The following is a 24,522-nucleotide window of genomic DNA, read 5'->3' as shown; positions in this document are numbered from 1 at the left end:
GTGGTGGTGCATGCTTGTAATCTCAGCGTTTGGGAGGCTGAGACAGGAGGATTGCACAGGTTCGAAGCCAGCTTCAGCTACTGAGTGAGGCTCTCAGCAACTTAGTGAGACCCTGTTTCCAAATAAAGTATAAAATAGGTCTGAGAGTGTAACCCAAAGGTAGAAAAGCTCCTGGGTTTCACCCCCCCCAGTACTAAATAAATAAATAAATAAATAGTAATATAATACCATTATCTAATTGGTGTCTTTTTACCTAAAATTGAACACTTGTTTTTCTACCTTGCTAAAGTTGACATTAGCTAAAGTTGGGGTCTTTACTTTTTTATTTCACCTATTATAAAGTAAATAAAGTCATTTCTCAGTACCCCTCAGGGACTGGTTCCAGGATCCTCAGCAGATATCAAAATCTACAGAAGTGCTGAGCTAGGTGGCGCACGCTTGTAATCCCAGTACTGGGGAGGCTGAGACCGGAGGGTCACAGGTTCGCGGCCAGCCTCAGCTACTTAGTGAGGTCCTCCACAACTTAGTGAGACCCTGTTTTAAAATAAAGAATAAAAAATAGGGCTAAGGGTATAGCTTGGAGGCAGAACACCCCTGGGTTCAATACCCAGACCCCTACCCCAAGAAAAACTGCACGCACACACAAAGAAGAAATTTGAAGATTTGATGTGGAAGTACTACTTCTTTCACAAAAAGATACAGGAGAAAAGAAATTTCTTTTGCTTTCACTTTAGAAAGTTAAAATAATCAGAAAACAAAACAACAAAAATTGCAGCAATAATAATTTCAAACCTAGGTGCATTTTTATTTATTTTTTTATTGGTGGTACTGGGGATGGAACTCAGGAGTTTTCTACCTCTGGGCTACACTCCCAGACCTATTATATATACATATACATATACATATACATATACATATACATATACATATACATATACATATACATATATTGTGTGTGTGTGTGTGTGTGTGTGTGTGGTACTGGGGTTCCTGGAAGCCCTTCTACCTCCGGGCTACACTCCCAGACCTATTTTTTAACTTTATGTGGAAACAGGGTCTCTTAAACCAGAAAGGCTGGCTCCGAACCAGCGTGATCCTCCTGTCTCCGCCTCCCAAGCGCAGGGATTACAAGTGTGCGCCACCACGCCCGGCTATATGGCTATATTTTTTTATTTGGAAGCAGGGCCTCTTAAGCCAGTGGAGACTGGCTTCGAACCTGCGCGATCCTCCTGTCTCAGCCTCCCAAGCGCGGGGATTACAAGTGTGCGCAACCACGCCCGGGAAACCTGGGTGCATTTTAAAGTGATGCAACAGTTTAGTGTGTTCCTGGGTTGTTGCAATTTAATGAGCATTTGTATTTTATAGAAGATGGCTGTGCTTTGAGTAACACAAAGTAGTCTGAAGTGAACTACCATCCACAAGTGGGCTAAAAATATACATGGTCTTATGAGGTGACTTTTCATCTCAATTTTTATGATTCTCTATGTTTTTTGGGGGAGGAGGTTCACCCTTAGGGGAGAAAACCTGAGTAAAAATGGCAATATTACTGTTACATCATAGAAAATGAATAAAACCTGTTTCAGCCCTATTTCCTTATCCTAAAAGTTTTTTTTTTTTTTTTTTTTTTTTTTTGTGGCACTGGGGTTCCTGGAAGCCCTTCCTCCTCCGGGCTACACTCTATAGTTGATGAACATGCCTTTCTATACTTAAGAACATAGTGAAAGAAAAAAATTTTAAATGCACATTATTCTCTAATATGTTTCTTCATTCATCCCTCCATTAGATTTTTAATTCCTTGACACAGTTTTATTTATTTTGTATACCCATTTGATCTCTATGTGAGATCAGAATTAAAGAAGAATGGATTTTGAAACTAACCAGGACACTGAAATTTTTAAGGGGTTCCTCTTTGATCTTCCTCCTCCATCCCAAAGGTGTTGAGAAGGCAAACACTCCCAAGTACTGGTCCCCAAATCTGTTCTCTAGAGAGCTGCCATGGCTTATCACAGGCTGAAATCAATGGACATTTTGCTCTTGAATAGATGAAATGAGACCAGCCAAGATGAAGGCACTTTGCTATAATAACCCAATAAATACTTTTGAAATGATGCTTGTTTTTGTCATTTAGATGAAAGTCTAAGAGTGAAGCCAACCACAAAGAAAACAAAGAGCACCTCCGCTTCCCCCCAATACAAGTAGAAATCCCAGAGATTTTGCCACAACTTCCCATAGCTTTTATCAAGTCTTAGGTAACTTTGTACTCCAAACTAAAATCTCCTTTGTACTATACAGGCCAATGTTACTATCACACAGTGCCCATCGACAGCCCTGTGTGTCCACACATCGCAGTCATCTCTGAGTGCACACAGGACGCATACAGAAGGAGGTGATGAGCCAACCAAGGCCCTTTCTCAAGTTCAGATATTATCTAGCTACTTATGGTTGGCAGCTTCTCCTTTTTAGGGAGACCTCCCACCACTAGGGGGAAGCATCATCCTCAATTTAGGAAGTCATTAAATCGGGAAAACTTTCAAACTAAGAATAGTGATACATAGGGCATGCATGATTTGTAGTCATCCTCACATTCTTGCACCAACATTTGAGCTGAAACAAACTCTTCAAACTTTAAACACACCATATTCCCATCTAATTACCAAAATGCTTTCCTTAGATAAATCATACATATCTTTTATCTTTTTTCTTTTCTTTCTTTCTTCCTTCCTTCCTTTCTTTCTTTCTTTCTTTCTTTCTTTCTTTCTTTCTTTCTTTCTTTTTTTGGTGGTAGTACTGGAGATTGAACTCAGAAGCATTCTCCCTCCAAACTACACACCTGGCCCGATTTTATTTTTTATTTTAAAACAGATTCTCACTGTGTTGCTGAAAATGGTCTTAGATCTGCTACCCTCCTGTCTCAGCCTCCCAAATACTGGGATTACAGGTGTATACCACCATGCCCAGCTCAAATTCCCCCTTTTACCACAGAATCTAGTAGCTTTTGGCAAGATAAGGGTAAAAGGTCAAGACCTATGCTGAAAAATAGTTAAGCAGGAAAATAGATACACAGTACAGAAATCTGTTGGCTAATACAGCTTAATATCAAATCACAAAAAAATCTATAGCTGAATTAAGGAGACCTTACTTTCATTCTCTTAGACTAAGCCATTTTATATTAGTTTGGTTTTGACCTACAAAAGTAGAAGTTCAACTCATTAGTGAAGTCACATCCTGCAAATTATATACAGATGCTCTGATTCCACCTGGCCTGGTGATGCAGAGCTCATGAAGAATTCCTTCCTAGAGCTTTTTACCTGGTCTCCTCTAAATCTCTGCTGGTGCACTGCCGAGCCCTCCGGGGCATCCATGGAGGTTGGAATAGAGATTCTCTGAGTGAGTCTCAAACCTTCCTTTGGCACTGCAGTTAGAAGTACCATTTTGCTGTTTCCAATTGTAGAGGTCCACATAATTTACCAAAAAAAAAAAAAAGTGAGGAGGGGCGGGGCTGTTTTTAAAAAGTTGTTTTTCAAAACCGTTAGAGCATGAAGTTCATTTTCTTTTTAAAGTGGCCCAAACACCAATCTTGACCTACTGCATTTTTGATGTTTTAAAACTACAAATCCAAAGAGCCATGAACAAATTTGTTGATTACATATTCCATGAGAGGCAGGAAGACATTTTCATTTTTGATTATGATAATTCACCCCCAACCAAATGAATGCCATATTCTAAGAAGGGATATTCGGGATGACACTGTGAAATTTCAGATGATGAAAAACATATTTCTCAGTGCATAAGTGAAAGTGAATCTTGATGAGTTGTTATATACAGAGGTCATCTTTTGAACTTTAAACAACTTGGGATAAGGGTTGGAAAAAGAGATAGTTCAAACTATGATTGAAAAGAATTCCCAATGATGTATTTCACTCATCTTGAAGCTGCCTCTGCCTTTGATAGTTCATAGCTGTGCTGTATTTATGTAGACTTGACGGTTGCTTGTCTAAAATTTGAGCTGTGTCTACTTACTCAATTTTAACAGTTTTTTACTTTTAAGAACTGTAGACCGATTCAGTCCAGGAAGCAGTTAATGTTATTGAGCAATAGGTGTATTTCTTTATTGGAGTTTTGTCCACATAGTAGGGGAGATGTTTCCCTCAGTATAGGTCGACAAAGCTGGCTGTGCTTGTGTGGATACAAACATGATCACAAAGCCCACACATTCAGTGAGCTGGGTTAAGTATAAAACACTTTTTGGAAGCTTAAAAGCAAGTGTCTTTTCAACAGATATTTTCGATATGACACCATGTTTAACTTAAAATTTTAAATAACTGAATTTATCCTGTGAAATGTGAAACATGAACTAGTGAGAATTACATTTTAGGAGCCTTCCAAGTTTTCAGTTCTTTTTCATTTATATGTCCTTTTTAGTGTAGCAAGTGGGTATATCTTATCCTTTATTGTTAATGAGAATGAAAAAACTACATAAAAAAGATTATGCTGGAAAACAGAAGTACCTATCGATTGAACAGTGCTCATATGAATTTAACACAGTGGGAACACCCACCTACTTACTGGCTGGCCTAAACCAAAAAATATATAATTAGATTGAAATTTTGCTGCTAACATAAAACCCAGAGATCATCTGAACAGAAACCCAACTGAAGGACTGCTTTCTTTCTAAGGTCAACTTCAGACCCTTTGAATTATTATTCAAAGTCTTACTTTGCTATATACTTTGCTATATACATTGCACTTCATTAAAAATAAGTTGGTAAGCCCAATTAAAGCCTGTTTTCATTTAATATTCAAATTCATCCTACAATGAACCACTAATGCCTACATCCCTTGTTATGAAGAATTTTTCTTTAGATGCCCATAAGAAGGGGAGCTTAGGTGTCTAAGTATTGGCTGAGACTCCCTAGAACCATAGGTCCTGTTTTCAAGAGGGCTGGGGAACACCTTGGTTATTCTGAAATAGATTGATGGAATGGCAGACCATTTCCTATACAAGTGTTTTTCTAGATGATCTTAAAAGTCAAAGTACACTGCGAACTTTAAGCAGTCGAGAGCTTTTTCCTTGCTTTTTTTCCCTTGGAGAAATGCTGGTTTGCTGTATGATCCAGAAATCCAAAAATATGTCCTTTCTGTTTTCTTATGCTCATCACTTTTTAAGCTTGCTATACCCTAAACTATTTGTGTGGATTTTAATAATAATATTTATTTGCTTAAGCACTGTACTACGTTTGTACTTAGTGGCCGGCTCGTCATGCTAAGGGCTACCCTGTAGAGCACTACACATTGAGGTCTGAGTGATTGGAGAGGACCTCTCTTAATCTTACGTGATACATTCTATCGGCAGGGTCTTTCTGGTTTCACAGCTTTATTTTTATTTTTATTTTTTTATTTTTTGTGGTACTGGGGGTGGAACCCAGTGGCTTTCTACCTCTGGGATATACTCCCAGACTTTTTTTATACTTTATTTGCAAACAGGGTCTCACTAAGTTGCTGAAAGCCTCACTAAGTAGCTGAGACTGGCTTCGAACCTATGTGATCCACCTGTCTCAGCCTCCCAAGCGTACACCACTATCCCGGCTCACAGTTTTATTTTAATGTTATGTCAATCCAAAACATTTCTTCAGTCCTTAGATGCAGTCCTTGGGTCGATGTTTTGCCCTGGCAGGAAGCTCATTTGCATTCATTGTGTTTGAGAAGTTTAAATGCAACTGCAGAATGAAAGAGTTTCATACAAACTTTCTGAAAGGGGTAACGGTCTGCTAACAAAACTCTCAATGTAGGGAGCGGTTTGCATGCCAGGTTGACAGAGTGCCTACATGACATAAACTCACTGCGTGCGCAGGCCTAACAGAAACAGAGTCACTGATAGCAAACAAGCTGAAGGGGCTCTGCTGTCAGTTCAGTGGGATGGTCAGTGCTGACTCAGACCCTCCACAATTGGTAATCAAAGAAGAAATCTCCTAGGGAGGCAGGGCAGCTGGAGCTTGGAGGCCTCACTTTTGTTTCCTAGAACTCAGTGCTGGCCCTGCCCAGGAAGACATGGGCTTCCCCTGGCAGTGAAAGCCTTGGGGTATCCTGGAAGGCCCCAGAAAGGAAGGAGAATCTGGAGGTGGAATCCAGGCCAAGAAAGGCAGCTTCTCCTGGATTGGCTCTGGATCTGATTTTTTTTTATATACACTCTATAGAGGATTAAGAAAATTAATAGATTCGAGTTGTTTTAGTTTTAGAAAGTGATCCTAGGGAGGTTATCTAAGTTCCCTCTGCCTTAGTTTTTCTATGAGAAAGTGAAAACATGAAGGCCAAGCCCTCCCAGTCACAAAGTGGCAGATGTTGAAATATATAAAGAAATTTAGCCTCTGTATAGGAAATGCATGTGCAAAATATTAGTCGTTTATGGAGGCGCACAAAAACATACTGTTAAGCCCACGAAAGATTAATAGGCATAGTTGATATTATTCAGTCCTTATTAAAATGTGACAGCCGACTGTGTCGACAGGGCCAGGGACCCCAGGAGCTTGTTTCTAGGTATCAGCACTTAGTTCTAAGCTCAGAGATGCCTCAAGGAAGATAAGAGATTTGCAGTCTGTTTGGTGGCCGAAAAGCTTTGCAGCCAGCAGTTTATTTCCTTTCCCTTTTTATGAATGGCAGTAGTATTATGCTTTGGTCTGCATTTTCCACCAAAGCCATTCATAAAAATAAAAACAAAACAAAATAACAACAACCAAAAAAAAAAAGAAGAAGAAGAAAGAAAGAAAGAAAGAAAGAAAGAAAGAAAGAAAGAAAGAAAGAAAGAAAGAAAGAAAACTTTCTCGACACAGTCTGGAGCCATGGGTGCCAGAGGCTGGGAAAACATCCTGGCAGCCCTAACCGCGACCAGCATTGAAAGGATATTCAAGGGTCTGTTTGTTTGGTGGTCTGAGAAGTATGAAGTGCTGTGTCTAAGGGTAGCTGGTAGGAGTTCTGTGACACGGACTAGGCCGGGAGCCAGGGCTGGCAGACTTTCAGACATTGTCTTTCCCCTCATTGAAGTGTCAGGACCTAATTCATGGAAAACTGGGTGAGTTGGCAGCCCTTCTCGAGGATTTCATTGAGCCACATTGAGTGGGAGTCACATGAATGCAGGATCCCGGGCCAAAACTGGAGGGAGATTTTTGAGCGGTAGGAACCAGTCAGCCTGCAAGAATGTTGTGTGCATTTGAAACACTTTGGGAGTAAACATGTGTACAGGTGTAATCGGTAAGAAAGTAGAAGAAGAAAAGAGGTCTGTGATTAGAAATGACCCCTTTGAAATGAATGAATCCTTGACCTGCACACATTTCTGGGTCCTAAGTGGCTAAAAGTCCCAGTCCTCCTTGGTTCGATTCCACCTGGGGGGGGGGGGACCCTGGGCTTTGGTGATAAATCATCTCTACTGCAATTTAAAGGGACAGGGAAGAAAAAAAATTTTTTTTTTCAGTGAGCAAAAGTGTCTTGCTATTTGTTTTATTTTTTTAGCTCATCTCTGAAATAAAAAATTATCACTGATAATTTTTATATTACATTTTTAAGATGCCAGCAATAATACATCACAGATATGGGAGAAAAGAAAATGAATAGGTGCTCATCATTCATGATAGTGGATTTACCACTATATTCAATTTAGTCAATCTACTCTATACAACAGAATGGACTGACCCTAACTTCTGTGACTCTGGAGAACTGTCTCAATTTGGGTTCTTTCATTTGTACCATAAAAGCATGTCACTCTCCACATCAAAGTTGCTCAGTTGTATTTGAAAACCTCAGTGATGTGCAGACAGAATTAGAAAGGACTCCATTCAGACATCAGAGTGAGAATCAGAAGTAATCCACCCCTTTTCCAATACCAAAGAATAATAAATATTTTCTAATACTCAATTGGAAAGTTGAGGCTATTGAAAAGACTTCCCTCGAAGGTTTTACTCAAGAGAGGAGGGCTTTGAACTACTGTGCACAAGTTAATATATGTAGATACAATGAAGTATTCTTCACATGATGCCATCAGAAAAGTGAGTGAACTCACAGAATGGTAGAAAAAATTTGCAAATCATATATTTGCTAAAGAACTTGGAGCTGGAGCATAAAAAGAACCTTTATGACTCAATAGTGAAAAGATGAATTAACCAGTTTTTTTAAACAAGCAAAGGAGTTGAATAATCATTTCTCCACAGAAGGTACACAGAGAATCAATAAGCCATTGCTTGATATCATTACTTATGAGGGAAATTCAGCTCAGAACAATAACATTCAGCTTCGTACCCACGTGGAAGTCTGTATCTAAGAAAATAGATAATAAGCATTGGCACATATGTGTAGAAATGGGAACTCTCACATGTAGCTGGTGGGACTGTAAAATAGTGTAGCTCTTTGCAAAACCATCTGGCCACCACTCAAAAAGTGGAAAAAAGAATTGCCATATCACCCAACAATTCTATCCTTAGGTTACCCAAGTACAATGAAAACACTTACACAGGGAGACTTACAGCTGAATGCTCATAGAAACATTATTCATAAGAGGCCAAAGAGGGAAGTAACTGAAATGTCCATCAACCGTTAAATGGAGAGGTAAAATGTGGTACCTCTATACAGTGGAATACTATTTGCATAAAAAAGAATAAACTGCTATACTACAGCATGAATAAGCTTTAAAAAGGCAAGGAAAAAGCCAGAACAACAGATAGATATTGTATGATTCTTCTTACATGTAATGTCCAGAAATAGGCTAATTTATACACAGAAAGTAGATTCCAGGTCAGTTGGGCATGGGAGGGCGGCTAGAGAAGGTGAGAAAGAATGGGGAATGAGCACGTAACAGGTCCAGGGTTTTTGTTAAGAGAGATGAAAAGTCTTCAAAAATTCAATTGTGGTGATGTTTGCAAAACCTTCTGAGTATACTAAAACATTTAAATAATGCTAAATGAATGAATTGCATGTATGTAAATTTTATCTCAGGGAAGCCGTTTTTAAAAATATAAAATATTAACAAATTAGACAAGGTCACCTTTTTTTCGGTACTGGGGATTGAACCCAGGGACATTCTACCTCTAAGCTACACCCCCCAGCCTGATTTTTTATTCTTTATTTTGAAATAGGGTGTCACTAAGTTGTGGAAGGCCTCACTAAGTAGCTGAAGCTGGCCGTGATCCTGAGATCCTCCTGTCCCAGCCTCCCCAAGTCCTGGGATTACAAACACGCGCCACCAACCTTGGTCACTTTTTAACTTGTAGGATATACAGACAAAAAAAAAGTGGCTGGGCGTGGTGGTGCCTGCCTGTAATCCCAGTATTTGGGAGGCTGAGATTGAAGGATTGCAGGTTAGAGACCAACCTCAATAAGTTAATGAGACTCTCAGAAACCTAGCAAGATCCTGTTTCAGAGTGAAAAGTAAAAAGGGCTAAGGATGTAGCTCAGAGGGAGATTGCTCCTCGGTTCAATCCCCAGCATCACCAAAAAATAAAATTAAAAAATTAAAATTAAAAAATTAAAAATTAAAAAATTAAAAATTAAAAATCCAAATAGCTTATTTCAATATAGGTAGAATGTATGCTCAATTTTAATTTTTTATGTTTTCCTTGAGATAACCTGTGTTGTATTTCCTTAACAAACAATATTTTTAATAAGTACCCTTAGATGGACCGTTTGTTGCTGTTGTTGTTGTTGCTGTTGTTGCATTGTAATCATGCATCATGCTAAAGTTCAGAGTAATGGGGACATACATGCACAGCTCCCCCTGCGCTTGCTCCTACCCTGCTCTCTCCCCTTCCCTGTGTACAATATTGAGAGTTGCACTAATAATTTTATATATGTACATCATGTCAATTGAAGTGTTTCCTTCATCAGATTTCCCTCCACCTCCATCACTCCCCTGGGGTCTCTCCTTCTTTGGAGTCCCTTTTGTATCCCAGTTTTTCCTTAACTTCCACAAAGGAAAAGAAATATACAGCCGGGCACAGTGGGGCACGCTTGTAATTTCAGTACTTGGGAGGCCGAGACAGGAGGATCCAGGTTTGCCACCAGCCTCAGCTACTTAGTGAGGCCCTCTGCAGCTTAGTGAGACCATATTTCAAAATAAAAAATAAAATCAGGCTGGGGATGTAGCTCAAGGTAATGTGCCCCCTGAGTTGAATCTTCAGTACCGAAAAAAAAAAAAATTCATGAAAGGAAACATAATGCTTTTTTTGTGGCCAACTGATCTCACTTGACATAATATTCTCTAGTTCTATCATTTTCCTGCAAATGACATAATTTTGTCCTTCTTTGTGGCTGAATAGAATTCTATTTGTGTATATCTCATAATTTTTAATCCATTTATTAGATGAACTATTTGAACTTTAAATTGTTTTCTTTGCTTTGCAGACAAGCATATACATTTAAAATATATGTACTTAATTTTTTCTTTGTGTATGTTTTTTTCTTTCAAAATAAAACTTTTTGTTTTTGTTTCTTCCTTAGCCACAGCAAGTCATTCAGAAGAAGCCTGCTCAGGTAAAGATGCTCCTTGTGATATTTTATTCCCAATTAATCTAAAAAGTAAAGTAAAATATGTACTAAAAGGAAGATTCCCAAGTTAAACCCTTAATGAATGTTTTTCCAGTTTGATTATGTCAGCTTTGAGGTATTTTTGAAATTTTGTTGTAATTTGAGAAATATATAGTTGGAGATATGTCATTAAAAACATAAAATATGTAGGCCTTTGGTGTAAAAGCAAATATAAATACTTCTTAAAAATGAAGCTACTGCTGGGAATGGTAGCGCCCGCATGTAATCCCAGTTCTTGGGAGGCTGAGACAGGAGGATCACAGGTTCACAGCCAGACTCAGCTACATAGTGAGGCCCTCCAAAACTTAGTGAGACCTTGTTTCAAAACTAAAGAATAAATAACAGGCTGGTATAGCTCAGCAGTTGAATGCCCCTGGGTTCAATCGCCAGTATCACAAAAAATAAATAATAAATAAATAAATAAAATTTGAAGCTACTTAGTGATATGAAGACATGTAATCTCAGTATTTGGGAGGCTGAAACAGGAGGATGTCAAGTTCAAAGCCAGGATAGGCAACTTAACAAAACTCTGTCTCCAAACAAAAACCAAAAAAGACTAGATGTGTCATTCATGGTAGAGTGCTCTTGGGTTCAATCCCCAGTATTACAAAAATAAACATACATACATACATACATATGTACATTCATACATAAAACTATTTTATCTCAGTTTTTTATTTATTGTCTCACTTATAAAATAAATATTTAATATTTTTATATATTATACCCAGTGTGTGTGTGTATGTGTGTGAGTGTGTGTGTGTGTGTGTGTGTGTGTGTGTGAGAGAGAGAGAGAGAGAGAGAGAGAGAGAGAGAGAGAGAGAGAGAGAGAGATATGGATGGATGGTGGGGGGAGATAGATGAGATACTGGGGAATCCAACCCTCATGTAGTAAGCAAGCATTCTACCACTGAACTCCATCCTCAGCTTATGTTTTATCAATTGTGAAACACCAAATATTGTCCTTTCCACTGGGTTGTCCATATTCCTTTAATTTGATCCAGGACTTATTAATTGCAAATTATTTCTTGAGTCATGACTAGAAACAAAGTTCATTGAATATCCCATAACATTTGATGATACTAAACCACCGCGGTAAGGCTGGGAACTAAAAAAATTAAGATGAATGAATTCTCAGGTCTTGCTTTAATGGCTAAATCATAGTCTCTGAACTCTTTGTCAACATTAAAATTAGGAGTCAGCTTTACTTCTTGTGTTTCATATGCCTGGAGCTCCTTGTCTCAACTATAGTCTATACATAGAAGCATAAAATTCATATTTACTGAGGAATCTGTCTTGAAGAAAACAATACAGAAGAATAAATTCACAATTGACTGGGTGCATGCATGTAATCCTAGTACTTGGGAGGCCAGCCTCAGTAAATGAATCGTGACTACCAAAAACATGAACTATTAAGTATAAGAACGTTTTGCTATTCTCTTCCCTTCTGGATTTAAGTGGAAACTGAGATGAACTATGTGGAATCATACAGAAATTACTAAAATAAATCATTAAGCAGAAGCATGAGTTATCAAATTTTTTATAGATAGATCTATCATTTCATTTAAAATTCACTTAATCTCTTTCCCTTAAATAGCCTGAAAAAAACCCTCTTTGGGCAGTTTTATATGTGTACTATTCTTTAAAAATGCTGCTTGGAAGAGAACTGAAGCTTTTAAAGACAAGCAAGGATCCAGGGAAAGTAATTCAAAGTATTATTTCTGTAATCTAAGTGGAATAAAAGCAGAGTTGCTGCTTACAATCTAGAAGCCAAGAGTGGGGGATGGATGGGCACTAAACACCCTCAGCATTTGAGTGTTCATACACGATGTTAATGGAAACAAAAACTTGACATTTCAAGTAGGAGACTCCAACCACAGTCTCTCATCCTTCCTCAGAAAGAAAATCAAAAGAAGCTGGAGATGTAACTCGGTGGTAGAGTGTTTGCGCCGAGTTCGATTCCCCAGTACAACATAAGAAAGAAAGTTAAGAATTAATTGGTAATCATGCAAAGTTAGGTCAAAAGACACTTCAGTGTTCACTGTTGCATCATGGGGCATGAAATACAGATTAATAATCTTCTGTGGTTCTTTTATAAAGTTCAACAACAAAAAAGTCATGCATCAGAGAAATGTGTAATCTATTTCAGAGGTTATTAACCGTTTTCTGCATATTAGAATCACCTAGAGATTGTACACATGCGCATATAAAATGTTTTTTGCCCTATCTAATGAAGGGCTAGAGCCCTTGTGAGCCTCTCTTCCAAATTCTATGTTCAGTGATAACAAGTAGGTAACTTGAAATCCACTATGCTGAGAGTATTTATATCATGGAAATTGACAAGCGCTGCAAATATGGACTACTTCTTTCTGGAGAGCAAGTTGTTAAGCATTTACCTGCCCACCACTGGCCCCACCCTTCATCCATTCTGTTTATTTGGTCTGGAGACCCAAGCATCAGTATTTCTGTGAACTCTCTACATGATTCTAATTTGCAACCAGTATGAACATACTCAGTGAAAACACATGAGGAGATGTTAGACTATTTCTTGAGACGTTAGAACATTTCTTGAGAAAATGGCAATGCATATGGGACAGACGGGGTGCTGATGAGTGCATAGTATGTCACGGGCTACTAAGGAGATATTTGCTGAAGAGTGGGATCTTATTGTTTTGTATGATCATGTTACTGTTGTTTAGTTGCATAAGGGAAAATGGAGACATACTTTAAACAAAGGAAAATATTATAGATGAGATGAATGGCAAATACAAAGGTAGAGAGGAACAGATAAATTGTAGGTGGAGATTATTAATGTCCGGAACTGATTGCTACTTGAACATTCATACACCCAGATACAATGTAAGTGAAATTACTATTTTTTTCCCCCCAAGACAGTCAAGAATCTCAAAGTAGCCTTAAGTAGATCGGGTTGACCTTCACTGATCAGTCTGGCAGTTATACAGCTGTTTTTTCCTGCTCCAAATTTGCCCTTTAAAGGAGAGGTGCTCAGACTTAGAATTAGAAAAAAGAACATGAGCTCACTGGCCTACCTAATTTATATTGTCTGAGGACACAGTGATGAATTATATAAACATGGAGACTACATGGAAGTTCGTGGAGGATAATGTAAATTTTACACTACATTCAAAAGGATCTCTTCCTTTTCCATCTGTTTCTTTCAAAATACCTTCCCAGATGGTTTCTCCATGTGGTAATCTGGATTGACTCAGGCTCGTATCCTTTCTTCATCAAAGGCACTTTGAAGGGTTACATTCAGTTTTGAGGTGGTGAAGATTTTAGAACAATTAAACATTTTACATGTAAAGAAAAGGGCTGTGCTGTGTGTAAGGAGACCTCCGTTTTTACTTTGGCCCCATCATTGGACTAATCCTATTTATCCATTTAGGAAATGGAATAATAACAATGCCTCTCCCCTAAACCCCAGAACATTATAAGAGAGGCATAATTATGTGAATTTGGGAGATGTATGTTCTGGTTTGATGGAGTCTGCTAATTTTTTCATCTCCCGATGTTTATATTCTGAAAATTTTTAGAATACTAATTAATTCAAAACTACCACCTTGTTGGCCTCAAGTGCTTTCACTGCATATTTTTAAAATAAGGATTTTTTTTTAACTAGAAGAAATTGTACAGTAAATGCTGAATCCTATCTTTAGGACTCAACAGAACCACCTTCCTTGAATATATGCCATATGTTTGCAAAGACTCTGTGATAAAATATATTTCTGCCATCAAATTCTGAATGCCACTTCTTGAAACTGGGATACAAGATAGCAAAGTTCATTCTAAGATTGTTCCAAGATTTATCATAATTCTCAACACTTACAGATATGTCTCTGTGAGTATAAGTACACATGTGTCTAGGAAGGAAAAAACATTGAAAGCATTGCTCCATTGTGAGATTTTTGTTCTGTCGTTTTGTTTTTTGAAAATGTGCTAGGTGAGCCGGACGTGGTGGCGCATGCTTGTAATCCCTGTGCTTGGGAGGCTGAGACAGGAGAATCGCACAGGTTCAAAGCCAGCCTCAGCTACTTAGTGAGGCTCTCAGCAACTTAGTGAGACCCTGTTTCCAAATAAAATATAAAATAGGTCTGGGAGTATAGCCTGGCGGTAGAAAGCCTCTGGGTTCCACCTCCAGTACCAAAAAGAAAGAAAGAAAGAAAGAAAGAGAGAGAGAGAGAGAAAGAAAGAAAGAAAGAAAGAAAGAAAGAAAGAAAGAAAGAAAGAAAGAAAGAAAATGTGCTAGGTGCCATCAGTTGCAAATCTCTAGCAACTACTAAAATCCTAAGGGGAAAGGGCATTGTCTCTTACAGGAAAGAACCTATAATTTTCACATTAACTTAAAAAAAAATTACAAAACCAGTAAACAAGGCTTACCAGGGTGCTCTCCTATGTTTTCTATAAGATGATAAAATAAGCAACCAATGAAAATTAGCTAATTAGAAATCAACAGAAATTAGGGAGGTTTTTTTTTTTTTAGCAATTTGAAGCAGTTGAATTCTCAGACATATGGATTCTATTCTTAACTTTAGAAGGAAATAGTGGTAGGTTTTTCTTTCTTTTTTTTTAATAAAAGAAATACCATATCAGTATCAGGTTTCTATTATTAATAAAGAGAACTTTGTTTCTCAAGTTTTTATTTTGTTAAAAATAAATCTATCTCTGACTTCTAAAAAGGTTATGCTAGCTTATCTCATGTCATACTGGTTTCTTACGGTTCCCATTTTAAGGCTCTAAACTGAAATGAGAAGTGACTCCTACATAATTCAGACATTTTTCCTCACCTCAGCCCTACCCGAAGGAAAACAAGATTTTAAAATTCCTAGCAGATCTTCATCATTTCAGCCTATTTGCTCATTGTTATACAGCCCTTGCAAGGTATACCTCTAGCAATTAGGACGGGTACAAACCTGTTCTTTGCAATTCCCCAAGCAGGGACTTGGAAAATCTTTAATTTGTGAAGACTGGAAACAAAGCTTTCTGTTTTAAAACAGAGTTTTTACCTGAAAGGGACATCTTCTGTGGGTGGTGTGCAGAGTCAAAGAAGCCTCAGTAAGCCTGGGTTATCATGGGGTTCCCCATCCCTCTAAAGAAACATGTTGAATGTTTTCACAGAGACTTCAAGGGCAGTTTTAAGGATGTTTATATTTCAGACAACCTAAACATTGTTTGGAGCAAAATGAGAGATTTCATTTTGGGACAAGCAAGTTGATGAATTGCAGCCCGCATCTTGTTCTCAAAGAAGGCATTTTTTAATGGGGGCTTTTAGTCCAGACACACACAAAGAAGGGAGGAAAAAGGAGAGGGCATTCTCCCTATAGCACTCATCTTTTACACGGTACCTTGGCCAGTGCAGTAAATAGTTCATAATAAATCAGACTTACCAACGGTTACCACCTAAGTCATAGAGTCTTGATTTATTTATTTTCCTACTTACGTTCTTTCAAGCTGGTAAAACATTTTGTGGGTCAGAAATGTTTGGTACCAACTGGCAAAACATGAAGGATGATATCAAAGGCTGCCATGAGTGGCACTGTTTTATTGTATAGGAAATACTTTTTGATTTAACCTCTGAGCTCTGGCATTGCAAAGGTCAAGGTAAAAGGAGAGAGCAAAGCAGAAATCAACATCTAACCCTCAGTAAAGTAGCTCAAGGACATAGTAACACAGGGAAATTCGAGGGCAGAAGAAATATATCAAGATGATTATTAACCGAAAGCAGATGAAGTAATTAGCTTAGTTAACAGTTGTAATAAAGAAATACTGGCAAGATGAACTCTGCTGTTCTTGGCAGAGACTGTCTTGTAAAGATAACTTCTTACAGAAGGGAAAGAACATCAACTGTATTTGGGGCAATTTATAAAACTCCAAAAGGCATATTGTACTGTTTGGGGACTTGAAAGATTTGTTATTGGAGTTTTTAAAAATTATGACTGTGCTGGGCATGGTGGCACATGCATGTAATCCCAGTAACTCGGGAGGCTGAGACAGGAGGATCATAGGTTCAAGGACAACCTCAGCAATTTAGCAAGACCCCTTTGCAGAACAAAAAGAAAAAGGGGCTGGGAATATAGCTCAGTGATAGAGTGTCCCTGAGTTCAATCCCAGTGATTTCCCCTCCCTCACACACAATGTGATTTTTTTTTTAACTATATGGAAGTCTGTGAATCAGGCTAAACATGAAATGACAATATCTGTTTCCTATATTCATACTAAGGCTTTTTCTCTGCATTGTGATATAAGCTGGATCAAAGCCAGTTATTTATTCAATATCTAAACTTTCTTCTTACTCCCCAGACTGCCCACAAATTAATATGAGACAAGCAGTAATTGGCCTTAAAACCTAGTCTTTTCTACGAAAATCCTTCAGGATTGAATATAGAATATGTTGCTTCATCTAAGATACTTCCTTTATATCCAGGAAAAGTTTGCTGGTCTCTCAAATATCCATCAAATTTGTTGGTTTACTCTGATTAATGATATTTCATAATCTTATTTGAAAAGTCATAATTCAGGATAATGAAAATATCAGTGCAATTGTATTAAAAATCCAGAAACATTCTGTGGTTTGACAACAAACACAGCAGAATTTTATGCAGAGTTGCAAATAAGCAAATTTTATGCACATAGAAAATGAAGGGAAAAGTTTTTCCTAGCCTATGCCACCACTAAGCCCATGTGGAATATAGCCATTAAGCCGCCTCAACCTAACCACATTTTAGAAGAACTTTGTATAAAGATAGGAACCTTCCTGAACGGTTTTGGAAATGATGAAATAAAATCTCTTCCTATGAGTACTTTCTCGTGTAAGGATCCTATTGCTACATCCTTAGTTTTTAAACAACAAAAAAATTCCTTCCATAAAAATTGGAACTGGCATGAAGAACTTTCTAATGATCCTCAGAAATCGTAACTCCTGAAGTTTTCAAAGAGTTTATACATAAAATGGTTTTCTAATTGAAAAATGGGATTCTTATCTGAAGATTAAAAAAAATAATAACACTTGATCCCACTATAGAGAAATTCATGGTACCCCGAGGGAGAAGTGTTACCTCTGTTGCAGTATTTTTAGTTCTGGAACTCTCTTGAGGGCACAAACAAGACAGAGAGATGTACGTTTTAGGGACCCAGGACATTTCTTTTCTTTGGGGGAAACTGTTCAATAATAGTTTTCCATGTGGTTGTCACGTTTTCCCCCTCATCACTCTGCCATGCAGCTAGAGGGGTGTTATCATTACTGGTCTGGTATAGTGGGAGTTAAACAATGGCTGCATGACCCTCCTGCCACACATGGTTGGCACCTGTGGTCAGTTGACATCTCAGATCAACCCTCTTTACATGAAACATGCCCCCGCAGACCTTAAAACCCACCATACTGAGTTTACTGTAAAACATGCAAAGTGGTCCCACCGCTCATATTGTTATACACATAGCTGAAATTTTAAAAAAATCCATATACGTGCTGTAAATAGTCCAACTTCTCAAGCCTTCTTTTGTAAAGCATATTTTCCTCCTAGCATTTCCACCAGAATCCCTTGTTCTTGCCAGGTTATATGGTTTATATATGTTCCATTTAACATGTTTTTTTTTAAACCTGCTATAAAGTTTTCCTAGTTGGAGGAAATAATCACTTTCCATGAAGTTAAACGGCCCCAATCCATTTTAAATTAAAATATCTTAAAGAAAAATAGAAAGACTTGGCTTTGTGGCCTTACGGGTTTCTTAACTACAGATGGGACTTGAAAATTTTATTCCCGATCCTTGCTGCTGAGAGGGAACCCTATATTTCTGTCCTGACAAGACTGATGGGGATAGTCACTCACACAAAAAATTCTTAAGTGTATCTTTCCTAGACCTAAAGAAGTTGACCCTATTAAATGACAAAAAAGAATGTCATTCAACCATAACGACTCGTTTTTCATACCCAAGTATTTGTCGGCTTTTTGGAAAGACAGCTCAAAGTACAAATGTATTTCTGGTTTGCAGCTTCCCTTGATAGAAAAGTTGCAGAATTCTTTGCAATTAAAATATATTAATATATAAAATATATAGTACATATAAAATATGTATAATATATATGAATGCATAAGGTATTATATGTCGATACACATATCCTTATTCAAGCTGACATGGCCTTATGTAATTTTGGCACTCCTCTCCGCACACAGCCACAGTGATACAAGCCCTCCAGTTTGCACAGAGAGGATTTCCACTCCCCAGTTCCATTTAGAATTCACTGGCCTCTCTTCTACTGCAGCCCCGCTGTTTAGTCTGCATCTGAAAATTAAACCCAGAGCTTCAGCTCTCAGCCTTAAATACTGAACTTTCTTCCAGCACACATCCTTACCCAATCCTGTGTGGTAAGATCCAGGCTGAAACTTATGACATTTTACGATTCCATCAGGCACTAGGAGTTAAGGCTGGAGATCAGGCTGACTCCCTTCTCCTTTTTCATCATGTAGCCGAGGCGCGCCTGAAGATAGGTACCACGTGCATCATGTTGACCCAAATGTAAAGAACGGCAATATGTGCAAACCGTATTGCTGGGTTTTAGTAGGGATTTTTTTTTTCAAGCTTGGCCAAAGCAGTGAAAGAGTTAAATTTTACTAAATTACCTTTTTGTGAACAAAAGAAAAACTAAGGCAAAAAGAGTGCAAACCTCCAATACCTCTACCAAAAATATAGTCCTACACCTCTGCCCACTCGCTTTGCTTCTCTCCCCAGTTTTCTGCCACCCCCCAAAAAATCCAAAAATTCACACATTTCACCCCAGCTTGGTGGGGCCTTGTTATCTCTGTAAAGTACCTGCGTGAACGGCTGGAAGCTGTTCAGTGTTTAGAGGTTTTAGTGGCTGACGCTCATAAAAATGTCACTGTGCACTTCCACTCTGAAAAGTCCTTTTATCCTAACATTCCTGAAGCCCCGTTCCAACAGGTAGACCTTCTAGATCAGAGAGCCGCCTCTTGGCTTTCCCACCCCATCAACAAGCCCCTAATGAGACGCGCGAAACTCTTGGCCACAGTACTTCAAGGCTCCTTATTACTTCAAGGCTGCTGGTGGAATACTATAAGCCCACAAAGGTCCTTCCATGTGTTGCAAGTATAAAACAGTCTTAAAAAAACAAAAGCTGGAAGTGCAAGCTATTGTTTACAATACACCTTCATGTCTTCTGAGTTCCTAAAGAGGATGGCAGCTCAGGGGTCCCTGGCAACTTTCTGCTGTGGAAATAAGATTCTCGGGGGACATCAGAGTCAGCTGCTTATTCCCTGTAGCTTCTGTTTCTGCCTCCCTTTCTACTGCAGAAGTTCCTGCCTGTACTGTAGCCAGACCCTAGGAGAACTGGGGTGGGTTCTCCCACTAGGACTTTGTTCTCAACAGGAAGGCATTTTTTTTTCTTTATTACATGTTCACTGGGTGACATAGCAGCCACACGTGTAGCAAAAGGCCAGAGAGGTGAGACCTGAGGTTTGCAGACTCGGGAAGCGCCACCCACCCCGCAGCATCGTCTGCTTGGCAATCATGCCTTCCTTTGAAGGGCAGCCAGTAGAGGCTATGCCAAGAGCCCTCCACCTTACACCAGACATCCGAGGATGCCATCATGCTGAGCATGTGAGGGTGACATTGCCTCCAAAAGTTTAACGGGGTGACACTTCCCATCCTGCCCTCCTCATCGTTCCCAGTACTAAGTGACAGCTACTAGTAGAATATTAAGGTTGGTGGAAAGACACAGAAATAAAGCAACTACTCGCATTGGGTTAAGCACCGTTAAGTAAAGGAAACAACACGAAGGACCATCGTCTTTGTCTGAGTTGTGTCTAAGGGCTTTGACTATCAGGAGTTTCAGGAGCCGAAATCAAGCAGAGTTTCTGGGAATGTTTTGAAAAGCTGATCCCATTCTATTGAGTACAAGGTCTTTTTAAGTTCATGGCCTGAAAACTCTGCTTCCTTCCGGATTCTGAAGTACTTTGGTTTCCAGATAGTTCAGGCAAATCAAACAGAGGTGTAATAATGACAGTGAGGTCCAGGAGGTTTTCCAGCTTGACTGCGTTCTATTAATTTGTTAACTGTGAGAAGACGGGATAAAATATACCTGCCGGCTTGTATGCTGTGGTCTGTTTCAGAGTAGTAAACTAAGTCCACACCTCCTGTCATAGTGAGAAGTGAGTCCTCTGGGAGCCAACAAAGAGCGTATCTGCCGAACAGCTTAGTGACTTTCTGGAATTTAAATATTAAGTGAAAAGACAAGGTCATAGGGCAGCCGCTCCGTGGCTCCTCTCTCTTTCGTCCGTCCACGGCTTTGATCATGCGACATCCTCCTTTGTGACCAGGACTCTGCAGAGAATCCCAGGGCACGGCCTGTTGCCTCGTCAAGAGGTATAAACCTGCTGCTTAAATATGTGAAGCCTACGGTTTGGGGGCTGGGAGGAGAAGGGAGAGAGAGCTTCATATGTTCCCCATTCCCCACAAAACTCAAAGCAGACTAAACAAAAGCGGTGTGAAATCTCATGACTTGATGCTGCCCTGGTTATATTTTTTAAGCTGTAATCCATTCATTTGTGTGTGTGTTTATTCCCAGGATTTACAGCTCTCTTAGTCTTGGAGGGTGTTTGAAACCTTCTGCAAAGGGTTTGCAGCTCGTAGTGGCCTGAGATTAAATTCGAGGATAGAGGCAGCGTGCGTGTGTGTGTTTGTGTGTGTGCGCGCGCACGTGTATGTGTGTGCGCACACACATTTATGTGAGTGTCTGTTCTTGGGGGCCTTTTCCCTCTCGTTTCTGCTTTTACGCAAAAGTGTCACACATGGTAACATTTAGGAGCCCCCTTCACAGCTGAAGTGTTTCAGACACTAATGAATGGAAGTTTGGTCATATAACGCAGACAAGCTTTAAGGCATGCTTTACTGAATGGTGTACTGTAGTGACCTGGGAAAGGGAGAGAGGTATAAATTGTGTCAGTTAGCCACCCAGACAAAATGAAGCCATGTGGAAAATCAAATCTATTAAAGTATGAAGGCTGTTATAAGCTGGCCATTCTTAAAGGGGCTCGGTTTGCTTCGAGAGTAAATGTTTACCTCTTCTCCCAGATCTTTTTCACATGCCGTCTTAGGAGACAATGTACAGCATTTGATAAAAATCATCCTCTCACTGACGACGCTTATATCAGAAATGTTTATTGTCTCCGCTTTACCACCCATGTCCTGAAAGGTACTGCACATTTGTTAAATAAGCAAAAGCCAAGAGAACTCTGTAGTGCATGCCGGCTTGCAGAAACCCCCACAAATTCCAGAGCCATAAGGAATCAGAAAAAGGAAAAGAGAAGGAGGAGTTCGAGTTATATGAAGAGGAGGCCCTGCAAAAACATATATATTAGATTTTCTCTGTTTGGCCAGCCCACCATTAAATGTTTGGCGGATGTGGATGGATTTAGTATTGAGACTGAGCAGTTATGCCAAACTTTGGTCATTGTCTCAAAATATGCTACAATAAGTGCAAAAATGAAGAAATTGTTCTGGAAAGGAAATTCAGTCCATTTTTTGTGGCTCCTTCTTGGTGTCCCAGCCTGTGCACAAGGCCTGGTGGCCATATACTGGTTCTAACACCACGCCTGGCTTGGCCCAAGCCTGGCCCTACTTACTTAAACCAGTAACCGTGAGCACACTACTTGTCTGTATCTTGGGTTTTTTTCTGTATAATATAGGAATAATAGTGCTTGGAAGGCTAAGGATCACAGGTTTGAGGCCAGCCTCAGCAACTCAGTGAGACTCCATTTCATAATAAAAATAAAATAAAACGGAACTGGGGGTATAGCTCAGAAACAGAGTGCCCCTGGGTTAAAAAAAAAAAGGAGGGGGGATAATAATACCTAATATCATCTATGAAGCCCCACAAAAATAGTCATGATTACCAATATCTGGAAGAGAGGTTTATTTATGCCTTAACTGTATTTTCCCTACGTGTAGGCCAGTTTTTAAAACTGATGACGGGCACGCTGTCAGGAAAAATTTATCCATTTCTTTCTTTACTCTAACTAGCGAGTAATCTCACAATGGCCTGACAGTCCTCACTCGGTCCGCAAACAATTGAATTTGCTGACCAGCCGCCATGACGTCCAGCCTTGAGTCAACAGTGGCTAATGACGGGTCTGGGAAAAAACAACACCTTGATTCCTCAATGGCGGTGTAAGAAGCCCTGGGAACAGGGCTGGCCTCGCAGTCCTGCTCCCTCCTTTGAAGCCGGCGCCCTGTGCTGTGCAGACGTCTCCTCTGCACCATCTGCAGGCGTGCCCCCTGCGCCATCTGCAGGCGTGCCCGCGCCCGCCCCGTCTCACGTCGTGCCTCTTCTGTGTTGCAGGAGGAGACCGAGGAGACATCCTCGCAAGAGTCGGCGGAGGAGGACTAGCAGGCGCCGGCACTCGATTTCTACCTCAGCAGCAGTTGGATCTTTCGAAGGGAGAAGACACTGCAGTGACCACTTAATCTCTATGGCCATGGTCTTTCCACTTTGCTCGGGGCGGGGCGGGGCGGGGCGGGCGAGGGGCGGGGGCGGGGCGGGGCGACATCACATAACCTTCAAAAGGACTATATTAATCACTTTCTTTGTAATCCCTTCACAGTCCCAGGTTTAGTGAAAAACTGCTGTAAACACAGGGGACACAGTTTAACAATGCAACTTTTAATGACTGTTTTCTTCTTTTTTTCCCCTTAACCTACTAATAGTGTATGGATCTGATAAGCAAGAGTGGGTGGACCAGAAAAGGTCTTGAGTTGGGTTTAGTCAATCACTGCACTGCATGCAAACAAGAAAACACGTGCCCCTACCTTCGGGGACACGGGGCATTCATTCGTATAAGAAAGCTGTGGTGTGTGGCTGCGCGCCCCTCGGACACCACCCGACCCGCTCACGTGTAGTGAACCCTCTGTTTAGTACACCAAAGATAAGGACTAGATACTGCTCTCTCCTTTTCGCATAATCTTGTAGACACTTACTTGATGATTTTTAACTTTTTATTTCCAAATGAGACGAAATGCTGATGTATCCTTTCATTCGGCTAGCGAACCAGAAGAGGTTATGTTCATTTTGCAAAAAAGGGAAGTAAGCAACTATACCGTTGCCAACTCCTCTATTTCTGGATATCACGCGTATCAGCAGGAGTAATAAATTTACTCACAGTAACTCATTTTTTTTTCAGGATAACACTTGGTTTTTTTCAGGAAATCTACTTCCTACAGAGCCAAATGCCATTTAGCAATAAATTACACTTGTCAGCCTCAAAGCATTTAAGAAACACAGACAAGTAAAATTATCCTCTTTGTAATTTAATGAAAAGGTACAACAGAATAAAGCATGATGAACTCACCTCCAGGGGGAGGTGGGCGGAGCGAAATCTACATTTCTTTTGCTATAGATAAACAATTTAAAAAGAAAGAAAAAAATGCTCACGCGCTCTCTCTCTCTCTCTCTCTCTCTCTCTCTCTCTTTCTTTCTCTCTCTCTTCCTCTCTCCCCTTCCCTCCTTTACATTGTGTATCAGTTTCCATGAAAGACCTAAATACCACTTACCTCAAATTAAGCCTATGTGTTACTTCATGTAATACATTTCGACATAAGATGGTTGACCGAGGTGCTATACTTTGGTTTCTGTTCGCCATCTCTTCATTCAAACTGCACTTTCAGCCAGAGATGCAATACCCCCACTACTCAATACTACCTCTGAATATTACAATGAATTTACAGTCTGTACTTATGACATGCTGCTATACACAAGCAATGCAAGAAAAAAAAATGTACTGGGTAGGTGATTCCAATCATCTGCAGTTCTTTTTGTATACTCCATTACAGTTTAAAAAAGAAAAAAGAAAAAAAAAATGCAGTCTCCTTACTCTGTTTCAGCATGGCTATGTATTTTTCTATGGATTTTTTAATTAAAATTTTGCAAAT

The 24,522-nt window shown here is 39.5% G+C and overlaps 1 protein-coding gene across 2 annotated transcripts in view; it reads left to right on the top strand.

The window, feature by feature from the left end:
* Positions 1–22,984, top strand: part of HMGA2 (high mobility group AT-hook 2) — a gene marked incomplete at both ends in the record, with an annotated part of 137,757 nt that extends 114,773 nt beyond the window's left edge. Inside the window, 2 exons of one of the 2 annotated variants that reach the window (XM_080705083.1) lie at positions 10,480–10,512; positions 22,940–22,984. In XM_080705083.1, coding sequence (XP_080561209.1) covers positions 10,480–10,512; positions 22,940–22,984 — 78 coding nt within the window. Of the gene's footprint in view, positions 1–10,479; positions 10,513–22,936 lie in introns of both variants that reach the window. The other variant, XM_080705082.1, reaches the window with a different exon arrangement.
* Between the last annotated feature and the right edge of the window lie 1,538 nt (positions 22,985–24,522).

This window comes from Muscardinus avellanarius (assembly GCF_963383645.1).
Source record: "Muscardinus avellanarius genome assembly, chromosome: 11".
Lineage (NCBI taxonomy): Eukaryota > Metazoa > Chordata > Mammalia > Rodentia > Gliridae > Muscardinus > Muscardinus avellanarius.
The sequence above is the reverse complement of the archived record's forward strand: the minus strand, read 5'-3'. Positions and strand labels throughout refer to the sequence as shown.